Source organism: Mugil cephalus, chromosome 10 (assembly GCF_022458985.1).
Source record: "Mugil cephalus isolate CIBA_MC_2020 chromosome 10, CIBA_Mcephalus_1.1, whole genome shotgun sequence".
Lineage (NCBI taxonomy): Eukaryota > Metazoa > Chordata > Actinopteri > Mugiliformes > Mugilidae > Mugil > Mugil cephalus.
This window is the reverse complement of record NC_061779.1, coordinates 5,427,202-5,441,601: the sequence shown is the minus strand read 5'-3', so window position 1 is coordinate 5,441,601 and position 14,400 is coordinate 5,427,202. Positions and strand designations below refer to the sequence as shown.

The following is a 14,400-nucleotide window of genomic DNA, read 5'->3' as shown; positions in this document are numbered from 1 at the left end:
CGAGGCAGATGCACGGAGAGCGCTCATTAGAAATAATGTTATGAACTTCTGGGAAATAAAGCGCGGGGAGAAACTTATCAGCAAACTTCAGCGTCTGCATCAAGGTGCAAACAATCCGAAGAGGGCCTAATCTGTTCTGGCACTCGGTAAACCGCCACCAGGAGAACATTCAGTTGCACACACGAAAAAAATCATGCACATACTTCAAAGTTGGGTGTGCTGGTGCTTTAAGTTGTTATCTAGCTTTCTGCAGCAGACTCATCCCAGGTGCATCATGGTGGGTGAGTGTCCATTAATGGCTCCACTCCTTCAAAGCTGCTCCTGTGAGTTTCTGGGAACGTTTGTGCTCACAAAGATGGGTGTGTTGCTGGGGAATAATCTGAGGATGGAGGATGAAGGGACCAAGGGGAGGACATCAAGAAGGCATGTGGATGGTGTGATGAGTGGTGCAGGTAAAGGGGAAATGGTGCATTTTATAAGAAAAATAATCAAATAATGGTCTTTAAAAGTACTTCTGAAGTGTGATTAAAAAAAGAAAAGTTCTTGCAAGGAATAAATAAATATAGTGGTGGGTTAGCGGTAAGAAGGGACCGGATGCACGATGATTGCTTCTTGTAATCGTGGGGATCCTTTGACATTTACTGAAGGTCAGAAGAGGTTCTTTGTTTGGCATTGATGAGGTGAGGAGGATATCAACTAGACTGAATAAGCAATAAGCAGGAAGCGATGATGTGAAGAAAATCGTAGGATGCTGGAAATCCATAAAGTGGGTTTGTGTAATGGTTGATGTTGGGGGTGTAGAAGCGGGAGGAGGTGGCACACGGGACAGATGGTGTTTAAACACTCAACGCCGAGAGCTGAGAGGAAAAAGAAAAAAAAATCAACGGAGTGTGTATTAGTGTCCAGCTTCTGCCATGGTATGATTCCAACTGGAGTATGGCAACACCCCATGGCACCGGTCTGGACAGGCTGCACCATCTGAGTAGCATGGGCAACCAGACTACTAATCTAGTCCCGTTAGAACAAACATGAATTCATACACAGATATTTATTACTGCTGTGCTTTGGTCAGGAAAAAAAGCAGCTCAGTTTGCCCACATTAAACAACTAAAAACCATGTAAAAGAAAGTTCGGGACAAGGGCTGGGTGCTATATCGGTTCATACAGAATACCAGTATTCTTTTTTTGTTATGATGTTATGAATTTTCATTATACCAATATACTGGTGTATTTGATTACATAGCGTAGTTTTAATGTAGCACTTCTAAACACGCATGGTGCGTCACTGCAAGGTATGGTGAAGGTGGAAAGATCTGGAAGATGAAGCGGCAGAACGAGAGGACCCTGAACACATGGGAGAACTTGTGCCAAAAAAAAGGTGCTGTGTCAGTTGTTTGTTTTTGTTGTTTTTTTTTAGGCTGACCTGGATGACCTGTCCCCCGGCTAAAGCTGTCCCAGAAAATGTCCCCGATTCTAGCTTTTTATGAATGAGGGGGGAAAAAAAGGATGCGTGCAGACTGCAATTATTATGGTAGCCGGTCACAGACATAGCAGTTTAAACATGTTTAAATGTGAATAAACATGTCAAAATAAATGAAACTGTAATTTTCCCCGTTTCTTCATTTCATCTTGATAACATTTAATTTTTTTTTTCCAGCTCTGAGCTGTAAACGTCTCTGGATTCCCACATCAGCAGACAAGAGTCAATGCAAACCTGTTTTCCTACTAGTGTGGGATTATTCTACAATGTTTACTCATCATCACAGTTGAATAGCTCATCCTCAGTCAAACTATTGCATTAATTCCTCTCTCAACCAGTAGAAAATGTAGAAAATACCATGATACTGTCATTTATTATTTCAAATAATTCTACGATAAACATTTTTGGTCATGCCGCTCAGCCCTATTCACGACCCACTGTTCAATAAAGAATCTACTGAATGCACAAATACAATCCATAGCACGCGCCAAAAGCAAAAACTAGGACAGCCACACTCCCGTGTGTGTCATTCAGACACACCTTCGAGTCATTCCCACAACATCAGCCACACAGTGGGACTCTGCGCAGCTCGACGCTGCGTGACAGTGGTGATTACCGACGTCTCTGACAGAGACATGCATCAACATTGGGAATGTTTCCGACTCCCATTTGAACAGAATTGTCCTCCAAACAATCATCTCTGTAATCACAGCATTCTATGTTAATTGCAGACGCCTAAGATCCCTACTGCTTATGAGGGGATGGACACAGGCAGACACAAAAGGTGGAATGATCATGGAAGTTTATGGTATTCACATTCTTTTTTTTTTTCATAGATGTTATCTAAAAATCTGTGCCTTTATGCAAAATTTCCTTGATGACAATAAAGATTCTATCGACAACCCCTTAATCGGCAGCAGGAATTAGATACATAGATGGATACTTTATTTATTCTCTTGGGAAATTCAGTGTCCAGTAGCTTCATCTAATAGAAACAGATATGGAAGACATTAGGTTATATAATAAGTTGTCCTCGCTACCAAAATAAAACCTAGTTTGTGACAAGAAAAGTTAACGAAAGACTTTGGCACTTTGGGAAAAACACTCATTCACTTTCTTGCCAGGAGTCATATGAGGAGACCCGCTGCCTGGCAACCACGAGAGACTGCAGGTCGTGACCAAGAAATAGTCCACATTGTGAAGTTGTTGTACAATGTACAACTTGACAATATACAACTTGCTTATAATTAAAATGTCTTGTTTAAGCCTTAAAACTAGTCTTTATATCTCCCAAAATGTCATAATAGTAATAAGCAAAGTGAGACTTTTTGAACCGTTTACGCAAACTCTTCGGTATGAACGAAATGGTATATGCATGGAGTGTGCGTTCCATCAAATTATCCATCCAGCTGCAGGCAACCATGCACAGCACATCCCCCTAAACAACCTTCTGGGAGGGTTTACCCTCCGATCAAGGTCCCTCACCTGCGAAGCCTCAGAGCACATCAGGCTGACTGAATTGAATATATATATATATGGGTAGATGAAAGATGAATTATAAATGGGCATCAATCCGAAATGTGAAAATCCAATAGCTCTCCAAATTAACACAAACCCGCAGAGATAGTGATAACCCTTGCACAGATGGTAAAGTCGTACAGATGGGCGGACGTATAGAGACGCTGATGGGAAAACTTCGCCGCATTTGCATCGAGGGTCAACATAACCGAGATTGCTGTGCTTCTTTTTGAAAATACATTTACGGAGCCAAATGCCCTAAATGAGACTTCTCTAAAGCGAACTTAACTGGAGAATCACATTTGAAAGACTTTGAAGAAGCTTAATGCTCGCGGGGTAAAACTGTGTGTTTGTTTGTTTGTTGGATGAAAGTGGTGTAGTGGCCTCTCGTACAGCTGAAGTCTGTGGGTTCACAAGTGGGTGAGAAGCTGTGGGGCAATATGACACACACACGCGGCGGGCGCGCGCGCAACCAGACAATTCTGCGATCTGTCAGAGCTATTCCCACGTAGGGACAGCTGAATTTGATCTCATTAACTCACCCTTCATTCAAACAGCTAATTACACGCCGACACACAATCGCAGCCTTCACAGCACAATCAAGTCCTGGTGGAGGGAGAGAAAGGAAGACAAAGAAGAGTAGCGATGGGAGTGAAAGTCAGCAACAAGCACAAAGGTAAAAAAAAAAAGAGAGAGAGAGAATAAGAAAGAAAAGGGACGACCCAAAACAGAGGCGAAACAGAGGAGGCGGCGGGAGGGGAGGCTTCATTACTTCTAAGCCTTTGGACGAGTATTAAACTTGAGTGTAAGCTGATTTCCTCTCTCATGTACAGCAGTGGATTGGCTCCAAGTCAGAATGTGTCTGAAAAGCTATTTGTTTCCAGTATCCCTAATAAAGGAATTAATGTTATGTTAATGACTTTTAGCCTATTACTGCACAGCTGATGGATCCATCTGTACTTGAAAATGTCTTTCCCTCCAGAACCCTGCCGCATGGCTATTTGTGTCACAGTCTTTGTCAGGTAATTTATGGGGGGACATTAAGCCGTTAATACATTGTGTTACGGAAAAAAGACGACAGTTTAATAGCATTGCGTAGATGAGCAAACTTGCCATCAATAATGCCGTATAATGAAGCCTGTTGAAGGCCCACTGGGAATGGAAAACAGTTGCTGTGAAAACTTAAAAGAGAATACTAAGAGTTTGTGCGCGAGAGAATGCTACCCAAGTCAGAGTAAAAAAAAAAAAAAAAAAGTAATCTAATGAAACTGGAGCAGGAAAGCATACGGTTGAGCAGAGGGGGAGGGATGAAAGTGAAGGGATGCCTGAGTGGCACCTGCTTACTGTTCTCCAAAGGTTGGCCTCAAGGTGTTTGACGGCCGGTTCCCTTAGGGGAGGATATTGCATGCTCTGGGGTAAGGCTGCACGATAAATCGATAAAAAAATTGCGATCTCAACTCACACATACACGTGATCTCATTTCGAAACACAATGATTCTTAAACATTTCACGAGCGGCATCGCAAACAAATGCTCCCATTTCTTCCCAGATTTTTTCAAGCGCCCCTAAAGGCAGCACTGACGCTGACTCCTCCCTTGACCCATGGACAAACTTCACAACACAAAACTTCACAACACGTGATTCTGTCAGTGGAGGAAGCCGCCTGCAGTTGAGTGTGTGGAAACAGGAGAGAAGTAGAGAGAAGTCAGCGGTAAAGAGAGTTAAATGGATGCCGAAGAAACCCCAGGTGGTGGTGGCGAGAGTCACCCACAGACCCGAACCGAACCCATGCCAAAAAATTATGCCAAAGAATCATGATTTATTATTGTTTGAAATATTTATCATATTATTATTATTAAGTTGTTGACATAAAGAGAGATACCAGATTTTTTTTTTCTTTTTTAATGCAGTAACAAGAAGCAGATGAAGAGAAGTAAGCAGCAACAGCAGCAACAGCATCAGCAGCAGCACAGATGCCTCAAGGAAGTCGGGGAATCGATCCCTCGCCCTCTAGCTGTCAGGACGTACCGGTGTCCATCGAAATGACGATACGAGCTTTAGTCCCGACGCATTCGTAGGCGTCCCCCTGCTCCACTGGTCTCCATCTAGCGGATTCCAGCAGAGGTAAGGGTAATCCCACAAACAGGCAGGAACAGGAAGTGTCCCCACATCGACGTAAACCCCCTCCTCCACTGATCTCTGACTCGCAGCAACTAGTGGAGGAGAAGGTGTCCCCAGGCGTAAGTAACCAACCCCTCCACTGCTCTCTGTCTCGCAGCAGTCAGCAGAGGGGAAGGTATCCTCACTAGTAGGTAACCTCCTGCTTGAGCTCTCTGATGGAATCGTCTAGGAAGATAATTTAAGAAAAGACTTTAGTTATCCCTGAGTGGAAATTAGGGTGTTTCAGTGACAGAACAACAGAGCAAAAATAAAAAATAAATAAATAAAAAAAAAAAACAGGAAAAAAATATTTACCAATGATGATAATATTCAGCTTTAAAACACTGGTACTGTGGGGCCGACTGTAGGGTTGATGAAAGTTCTCCCTATTGCTGCAAACACTGTGATGATGCCACGTTCCTCCGATTTTCTCTTCAGTTGCTTTTTAAAAGACGTCGCAATGATGTCTTCCATTTGTGGACATCGATAAATCATGGGAACCCACATAGCTGATTTGGGACCGTGCAGCCTTTTGCAGATGTCTTTGAGAATGGCCTTGTCCACGTTCTTCAGCTTCTCCATGTTAATGTTATAACCTTGTCTCTCGACTTCAGCCCAGAGTTTGTTGAAAAGCCTCTGGTGCATGGTGTCTAGGGTTTCTGCATCACAGGTCCTCTTGGACTTTGTAAGGGCCCGGGAAATCAGGTTCTCTGCTATGCTGCTTACAAATGTTTCTTCCAGCGTTGTGTCTAGAGGCACAAAGACGTCCACAGGGGTGACCTCTGTAACGTTAGGCGTCTGTTCTGGTGCAGGAGGTGACGCTGGAGCAGGTTTATCTTCTGAAGTGTCTAGGACATCACTTTTGTTAGACTCTTCTTGGTCTTCTTCAGTGTGTCTTGCGTCTTGGTCCAGGCTGAGTTCCAGCTGCAGTGGTTGTTTCTTCTTCTCAGTGGACTTTTGTAGGATTTTAATGGTGCAAGCAACCATTTCATCCAATGTTAGGATACCAGTAGTGTATCGTCTATATGGAGTCACAGGGTAAATGCTGTAGTAAATGGAGTTGACGCACATTGCTCCTATTTCTCTGTACATGATGCTCCTTAAAGAGTTGGAGGTCTCCCGGCAGACCTCGTGTGGAACATCCAGAGCTTGAGACAAAGCTCGAGGTAGTGCGTCTTCCAAACTGGACAACAGGTCTTCCCAAGGGTTGACTCCTCTCCTTGAGACCTCTGCCAGCGTTGATTTAGTAAAGAGTGCCATAATGTCCGTTAGCAGCTCCGCCAGCATGAACCTGGTTTCGTCATCAGGGTTTCCTGAGAGCAAACGTGCCCACTGCCTGGGTTCAATCCATCTGAAGAAAGAATCCATGACGGGGCGAATTGCGTCCACTGTCGTCGGAGGACTGTCCTCTTCCCATGGACTGCTTGTTTGGTCCATGGCAGTGGTTGTCTTCGTTGCCATGTAACTCAAACTGGGATTGTGTCTTGAAAATATCTTTTCAGAACAAGCTTTAGTTATCACCAACTGTCTTCTCATTGTATTGAATACTAACTGAATGTAATGAATCTGTGAGCTTTTGTTTAGACTCCGGAATGTTGAGATAGCATAGGTCTGTGACATCATCAGTGAGTCTCTAAAAGAATGTGACATCATCAGTGAGGGCCGGGAGAACTTCACTCCATTCTATCCGGAGTTCTACCCATCTACACTGTCTATAAAATCAAAAATTAATTAAATAAGACGTCCTGAACAGATTTACACAAAATACTTTGAATTTAAAATATACAATTAGATTTGTTTTTTTTAAAAAAGGGTAAAATAAAAGCAGTTTTACTCTTAGGTTTTGTTGTTGACAAGTTTCCCATCAACGTGATGCTCCTACCACTGTGCTGATTTTCAGAAATCTGAATCAGGAACATTATATGAAATATTCAAAATACTGTCTACTAGTCAACATAAACATAAAATATGGCAGTCCTTTCATTTCAGCCCTAGGGTCAGCTTACTTACTTTGAAACAATTTTTTTTTTCTCATCACCTAAAAATTGTACTTTATATACCCTACCTTAAGTCATATTAATTGTATCTATCCATCTTTGTTTTTAATATTCTAAAAAGAGAACTGCACTGCACCGTTAGAAAAGTAGCACTGTCCGTTTAAGATGAGACTCTTGAGTTGCTGATGTTGTGCATTACTGTGGATGAATGCCACTGAAGTGTGGGCATGTTGCAACCAGTAATAATACCAGTACTTTGGGGTTAACGACTCTTTTTTTTTTTTATTTATTTACTATATTTAAATCAAAAGAACAGTAGTAGTAAGTGTAAAGTGCCAAATGAAGTGACACACTCAACTTGTGGTATAATGCATCTGAGATACTAATCAGTGTAATCACCAATGGTAAATGCAACTAAAAGCCAAATGGAACCTGACTGCTATGGACCCCTTCACGGTTGGTAAACAATGTGCTTTATTTGAAGAGCGGATTACAATACTTCAAGAGACTGTTTTAGCAAGAATGGACGAGGGAAAAGCATATTTTAGAGAATATACTAATACACTCACTCTCCGAGACCGTGTTATTTTAAAAACTTGACTCTGACTTATGGGACTATATTCACCGACTCCTACACTCTCATTCACTGGATGGACGATTTGACCAAAGGACACAGGGGAGATGAAGTCAGGTCTGTGTTTACCAAGTGAAGCCTCTCCTACAAAGATATTACAATAAGTAAGTGGAACCACTGTGGAGCGTGATGTAATAAATACAATGTCTGATTAGAAAACACTTAGCATAAACACTTAGCTCACATTAAGCCTTAGCATTAACGTGTAACAAGAATGATTGACTTAACGTTATTTGTCAAATCGTCCATCCAGTGAGTGATGGATGACTTGACTAGACTGCCCACCATGCAATGGGCAGACATTTACACATACCTAATTGAGAAACTCAGCATCTACAAGAAAGAAAAGTTGAAGGCATGTACATATCATTAGACGACTATAAAAATGTCTTGAATGGACATGTGCAAGACTTGAAATAGAATTATTGGAACAATGACTTCTGTCCATACGATCACAGAGGGGCTTAGTGTTTTTGATTTTTCAGTTTTAGCAGCCAAAAAGTACAACAAGATTCAACAGGACATAGGGCATGAAGGGTTCTATTGCTCTCTGGAAAGTAATTACAGATCTTAACCAAGTCTTCAGCTTTTCGTACTTTTACATGTAGCATGCTCCTTGATGGTAGTCACGCATAATAACTGTGGTTTCTGTGGGCTTAATGCGATCCTCCTCCCATTATCATCTGCTTGTTAAGATTTTGGCCGTGGAAACGAAGCAGTTGGCATCTGTGCGCATTATAATAAGTGTGTGGTAATTTAACGGTAAACAGCATCAAGGCGCATGGTGAATTGGCTCAACAAAATACAGAAGAGGGGAAAATGTACAAAAAAAAACAGAAAAAGGTAGAAAGTTCAGAGAAGAAGAAGAGAGACTCAACTTTGAGAGGAGCCGTTACATAAAGGCATTATGAAAGAGGCGATTCCAGTCACGAAGCGGTTTATTGCTGTAGTCATCCGCCCAACCTTTCATGCTTGTTCTCTTTCATACCTCTTCTATGCTCACCTTCTTCCCTCTTTGTCTCTCTCCGTGCTGTCTCTAATGCCGTCTGAGTCCGAGGAGCGACGCAGTTACGAAACATTCCTCTTTGCTGTGGACAAATCTGAGAATCTATAGTGAGTTCCCCGCCTCAACCTTCATCTCTCTGCTTCGCGTCTCTCTCCAACTTGCTCTTACTTGCTCTGCGTTGTCACCAGTTTCATTTTCAGTCAGACAACACGGGATGTTCAACACTTAATGTGAACGTAAGTTAAATGCTAGGTGAGTAGCGCAGGCAACACATCGGCACTGTATTACAAGTCATGATGTCTAGATGACAAAACTTGGAAAATTTTATAATGAACAAGTAAAAACCCTTAACCATCCCAGTATATAAAATGAAATAAAAAGCCATAGCAATGAAATGGGAGCGTGTATGGAGTGCAAAGAAAGACTAAAAATTACTGCTAGTTTATATTTGTCATAAACAAAAGATTCTTCAGCTGCTCATTCCCAGAGATTAAAAATAGAAATTATAAACATTGAATGGAAACGGAAACTTTCACCGCTACGGTTTGAGCAGAATGAAGCTCTACCCAAGACTTGATTTTGCTATTGAGGTAACTGATCATGTCATTTGACATTTCAATAGGCCTAGCGGGTGATTTACTTCACTCTGCTGCCCGATAGCCGCCTCAGCTGCCCCACAGTCAATCAGACAACCGGGAATAAAATAAACTAAGTGGCAGAAGATTAAGACGGATTAAATCGTAGTAAACCATCTACGCTGCCAGAACACTATGATGATGAAAGCTTATGACGGGATGCCAAGTGTGTGGACAGTCAAGGTTCTTAAAAACAAAAAAAAATAAAAAAAATGCGAGGATGTACATATGTAAGATTATATAAGGGGATTTAATTTGGAACGCAAGCCGTAAAACAAACCCACACACATCCTGTTGCAATGCGTTCTGGTGGCAAGTATTAATAATTAGACTTGCAGTGTCAAATCTGCACGTGTTAAATCGGTCAGGCTCTCATCTCAACTTTCAACACTCCTTATCAAAATCTGATGGCTATCAGCTAAGGGTTGTGCACTTTAACAATTCCGTCGACTACTCGGTGCCACTGCGATGCACACTCATCTGAAAAAGCGTCCGCCAACGCCACCAGAGGAACGGTCCAAATCCAACACCTTCTCCAAATGAAGAGAGAAGAAGGCTGCAAATCAACAGTTAGTTGGTGAATTTTATTGTCAAAGTAATTAGAGCTTTGGCTGCAGTGCACGGAGGAGGCTTCAGAGAAATACTGCATTTTTTATTACCCTGCTACAACATCCTATCTTTCCAACACGCTGTGGAGCACTACTAAAAGCTGTTGATGGTGTCTCTTTTTACACAGGTTATACATACAGAGTCTGCAGTGCACAGCATGTTGCGCATGAGCTGACTGTGTATTCAGGTGAACAATATAGATTTCATTGTACCAAAATCATTACAGCACAGATCTTCAACGGGGGGTCCGCAACCCCTAGGGGGTCCGTGGAGGTACTGTCGCAAAATCTTTGGTTGATTCGACATATATATATATATATATATAATTTTCCCTTACAAATTTAAATTTATTTAAATTTAAGTGTGCAATTTACATTTATTTAAGCAAAAAAGTAAAAAAAAAAAAAGAAAGTAAAAAAAAATTATAATATTGGACCAATGTATAATTTGAATAGCTTAATATTGAATGCAAAATGGTATAATAATAATGTATGTTTATAAATAGCACTACGGTGAGTTTAATATAGAAAACATATAATAGGTAGGGGGTCCCTACTTAATTTCTCCATCAGTTTGGGGTCCTTGGCCTGAAAGACTCCTGCATTAGAGACTCGTCAGTGTCGACTTTCATCACATAATGACCTCTCTAGAGCTCTCTCTAAGTACCAGCTAGCAATTGAGATGTATGAATATGTGATGGGAAAATATAACAGTAATTATTTCTACAAGTCGCTGACTGGTTTGGGATTAACTTAAAAAAAACAGTTGATATGTTTTTAACAACTTAACATAGAAATAGGCATATTTGATTCACACTAATTGTGTTTTATATTTATAGATCAAACGTAACTCAGTTTTCTTCCTGGCTAAACTGGAAGGAAAATAGATTCCAAAATGCTGCAAAGTGTTAGGTGTTTCGTCATGTTTTCCGTCTTCATCTCAGAGCTTCTCATTGATCACGTTCAGCAGTGACAAAGATCCCATACGAGGTGTTCTGGAATAAATGACCCCCCCACCCTGCTATCGACAGGCCACGCTCAGTTGAATTTAATGCTTGGCTGCCCTTGTGTCTTCTCTCGCAGCCTTGCAAACAAACTCATTTATTCTAATTTCTTGACGTCTCCATTTGCATCCGCGAGCTCGAACACCAACTCCACCCTCTCGTGGAGCTGTGCTCGAATAGTATGGCAAACATCAATTAACCACTTAATCAGAACCAATTAATCTAATAATGCATGGCTTGATTAAGCAAACTGCTGCAGGCGTTTTTAAAACAAGGTATGCAACATCTAACGCAAATAGGCGGGGAAACGGTAGGAAATTATTTCCTGTCGAGTCAAGTGAAAATCAGTGGAAAACAATGTGGATGTGTTGAGCCTAAACCGAACAGAGACAATTATTTTGTCGACTTGCGATGCAAGTGATGACAAGCGCTGTCTGTATGCTGTTAGCAGAAAATGAGAAAAAGCCGAGACAACTGGCTGACCATCTGAGCAGACATTGATTTATATTAAGACAGAAACTGTAAAGATGAAGGAGACGAAAAGTCTTTCGCCTTCAGACTTTAAAGCTGATAATGGAATGAGACATCAAACGCTCTGAACACACATACAGTGAAGCCTTGTTCTTTTCACCACATATATACACAAAGGCGAACGCACACTTGTCTTCTGTTCTTTAGGGTCCAATACGAAGAGGTACACTTGTCCATTCAGAATACACAAAATAAGTATCTTAATTACTTGAAGCTCAAATGTTACGAGTTTTAAAGATACATGATATTATTGGTTGTGGTCAAATCAGATTTGATAAATCAAAAACGTAATAAATAGCTGTAGATATTCCTTGCCCTAGTAAACAGTTTTTATTCTTTTTGTATAGCATATAAGTTTAAAAATAGTAATATTTGTTAGGCATCTTGAGGTAGTTGAGAATAGAATACAACAAACAGCTATAAGGAACTATTTTGGAGCATGAGAACTCAAACCCAATCTCACAGACAGAGTCCACCTTGAGCAAAAAGATAATGTGAAATCCTGCAACACATGGTATGGCTCTCACAAAGCACTGATCATCAGCTAGGTCTGGTATGACACAAACATACAGAAGACATTAAAAAAGCCTCAATGAAATGGAAAAAACTGCACCAAGTTCTGGGTGGAGGTTAACAGGTTATCCTCCGTTTCATTCCCTGACCTCTCATCCCTCCACATCACGCTTCCATCTGAATAGCATAAACAGTTGTAAGGTCCATGGAGAAACTGAACTACGCTATTCATCACACAATATTTATTGTTAACAGGGCACTATAATCAGGAAAGAGTCGCAGGGAGAAATTACACAGCTCCTGGTCCACACTTCTTTGGTACCTCAGGGGCTTTGAGCTCAATAAATGTATAATTCTAGCCGATATATAAACATTCTGTGCAGTGAATATTGGTCGGGAGGTTCTAGAGCATTGGTCATGTAGTGTGTTCTGTAAGTAAGATTATGCTATACGCATAACATTATGACCACCTTCCAACTATTCTATAGGTAGTTGTGACTCATTAGAGAATGGACATGGGCCTTCGGAGGTTGTCCAGCAACACAAACCGGATCATTTCACAGACACTTGATCAATTCATGATCTTGATGTAGTTTTTTTTTTTTAGTTGTTCCTAAACCATTTTTGTGTGTATGTATCTGTGTGAGTGTCATTGCTATGGCGTGGGGGTGTCTGGTCTGGTCCAGGTGAGTGGTACATGTCTAAGTAACGTTCACACAAATGCCAGGTCCAGTAGTTTAGCAGCAGAACATTGTGTTGTTCAATGTCATTCACTTCTCTGGTCATAATGTTATGCCTGATAGGTGTCTTTTGCCTGTGCTGTGTGCGAATGTGTTTCCTTTTCCAGAGTGTTGTAAATAATGGTAAAACACAAAAGACACACAGGAAGGAAAAAGCTGTCTTCGCTAATCCTCTTAGCTTTGTTAGGAACAAGCATCCTTTGAGTCTGAGTGCACCCGCGGGTGTCATTCTCTCCGTCTCCTCCTGCTCGCTTCCTGCTGAGTGTGGCAGTCTACCTCAGGTCTACCTAAGAACGATTTGTTGCCACCACTTCTTTCTGCGACGCTGGGCAGCCGGTTCATACAAATGCAATGAGTAACGCACACGTCCGCACGCTCACCCAAGACTTTCCATCCCAGTCTCTGCCAGGACATTCGCACTCAATAACGGCAAAAACCAGAGCTGCAGAACAGGGTACAAACAAGCAAAAAGAAAATCCCCGAATCTGAGAACTCAGCGTGCCGTTGCAAATTTTCTGCCTTCCCGGATCACCGCATCAGAACACTCAGCCTGGCTGCTTCAAAACATACACATAGGAGTGCTCATACACGCAGCGGGCGGAGGACACCCTTACAGCGCACACCCACAAAGCAGCCGCCAGTCAATCAACCCTGGAGCTTGCTCAGGTACTCACAATGAGCAGCCGCTCGGACAAACTCGCCTCCTCTCAGAGACGAACTACCTTGGAACGTGCAAGTTATTGATCAGATCGATCAAGGCAGTGTTGTGAATAGAAAAATTATTTGTTCCTGAAAGGAGGAAGATGGAGTCTTTACATCAGCAACCCTGAACTGAGTTAGAGAGCAACAAAATACAAGAAAGTTTTACAAATATTTTGTAGGTGATATTTTTTTGACTTGAATTCTTTTGCTGGTTGAAACATGTTAAACTACACTCACTGGCCACTTTATTGGGGACACCTGTTCAAGTGCTTGTTAACATAAATAGCTAATCAGATGGCTGCAGTTCAATGCATTTAGTCATGTAGAGGTGATCAAGACAACTTGCTGAAGTTCAAACCGAGCATCAGAATGGGGAAGAAAGTGACTTTGAACATGGTATGGTTGTTGGTGCCAGACAGGCTGGTCTGAGTATTTCAGAAACTGCTGATCTACTGGGATTTTCACACACAACCATCTCTAGGGTTTACAAAGAATTGTCTGAAAAAGAGAAAATATCCAGTGAACGGCCGCTGTGTGGGCCAAAATGTCTTGTTGATGTGAGAGTTCAGAGGAGAATGGGAAGACTGGTTGGAGATGATAGAAAGGCAACAGTAACTCAAATAACCACTGGTTCCAACCAAGGAATGCAGAATACCATCTCTGAACACACAACATGTCCAACCTTGCAGAAGATGGGCTACAGCAGCAGAAGACCACACCGGGGGCCACTCCTGTCAGATAAGTACAGGAAACTGAGACAGTTCACACAAGCTCACCAAAAAATGGAAAAACGTTGCCTTGTCTGAAGAGTCACGATTTCAGCTGCGACATTCGGATGGCAGGGTCAATTTGTAGTAAACAACATGAAAGCA

General features: G+C 41.7%; 2 protein-coding genes across 2 annotated transcripts in view; both read right to left on the bottom strand.

Moving 5' to 3' along the window:
• cdh13 (cadherin 13, H-cadherin (heart)) overlaps positions 1-14,400 on the bottom strand; it is a 340,354-nt gene that overhangs the window by 289,479 nt on the left and 36,475 nt on the right. The gene's annotated exons all lie outside the window — the stretch shown is intronic.
• On the bottom strand, positions 4,902-6,687 carry LOC125015013. Its single transcript, XM_047596635.1, has 2 exons — positions 5,474-6,687; positions 4,902-5,344 (listed from the first exon to the last, which is right to left on the bottom strand). Exon 1 carries the CDS (start codon positions 6,617-6,619, stop codon positions 5,495-5,497), a length of 1,125 nt encoding a protein of 374 aa, XP_047452591.1. The 5' UTR covers positions 6,620-6,687; the 3' UTR covers positions 4,902-5,344; positions 5,474-5,494.

Coding starts and splice junctions, on each gene's coding strand:
- LOC125015013 (XM_047596635.1), bottom strand. CDS start 6,619: ATGGCAACGAAGACAACCACTGCCATGGACCAAACAAGCAGTCCATGG.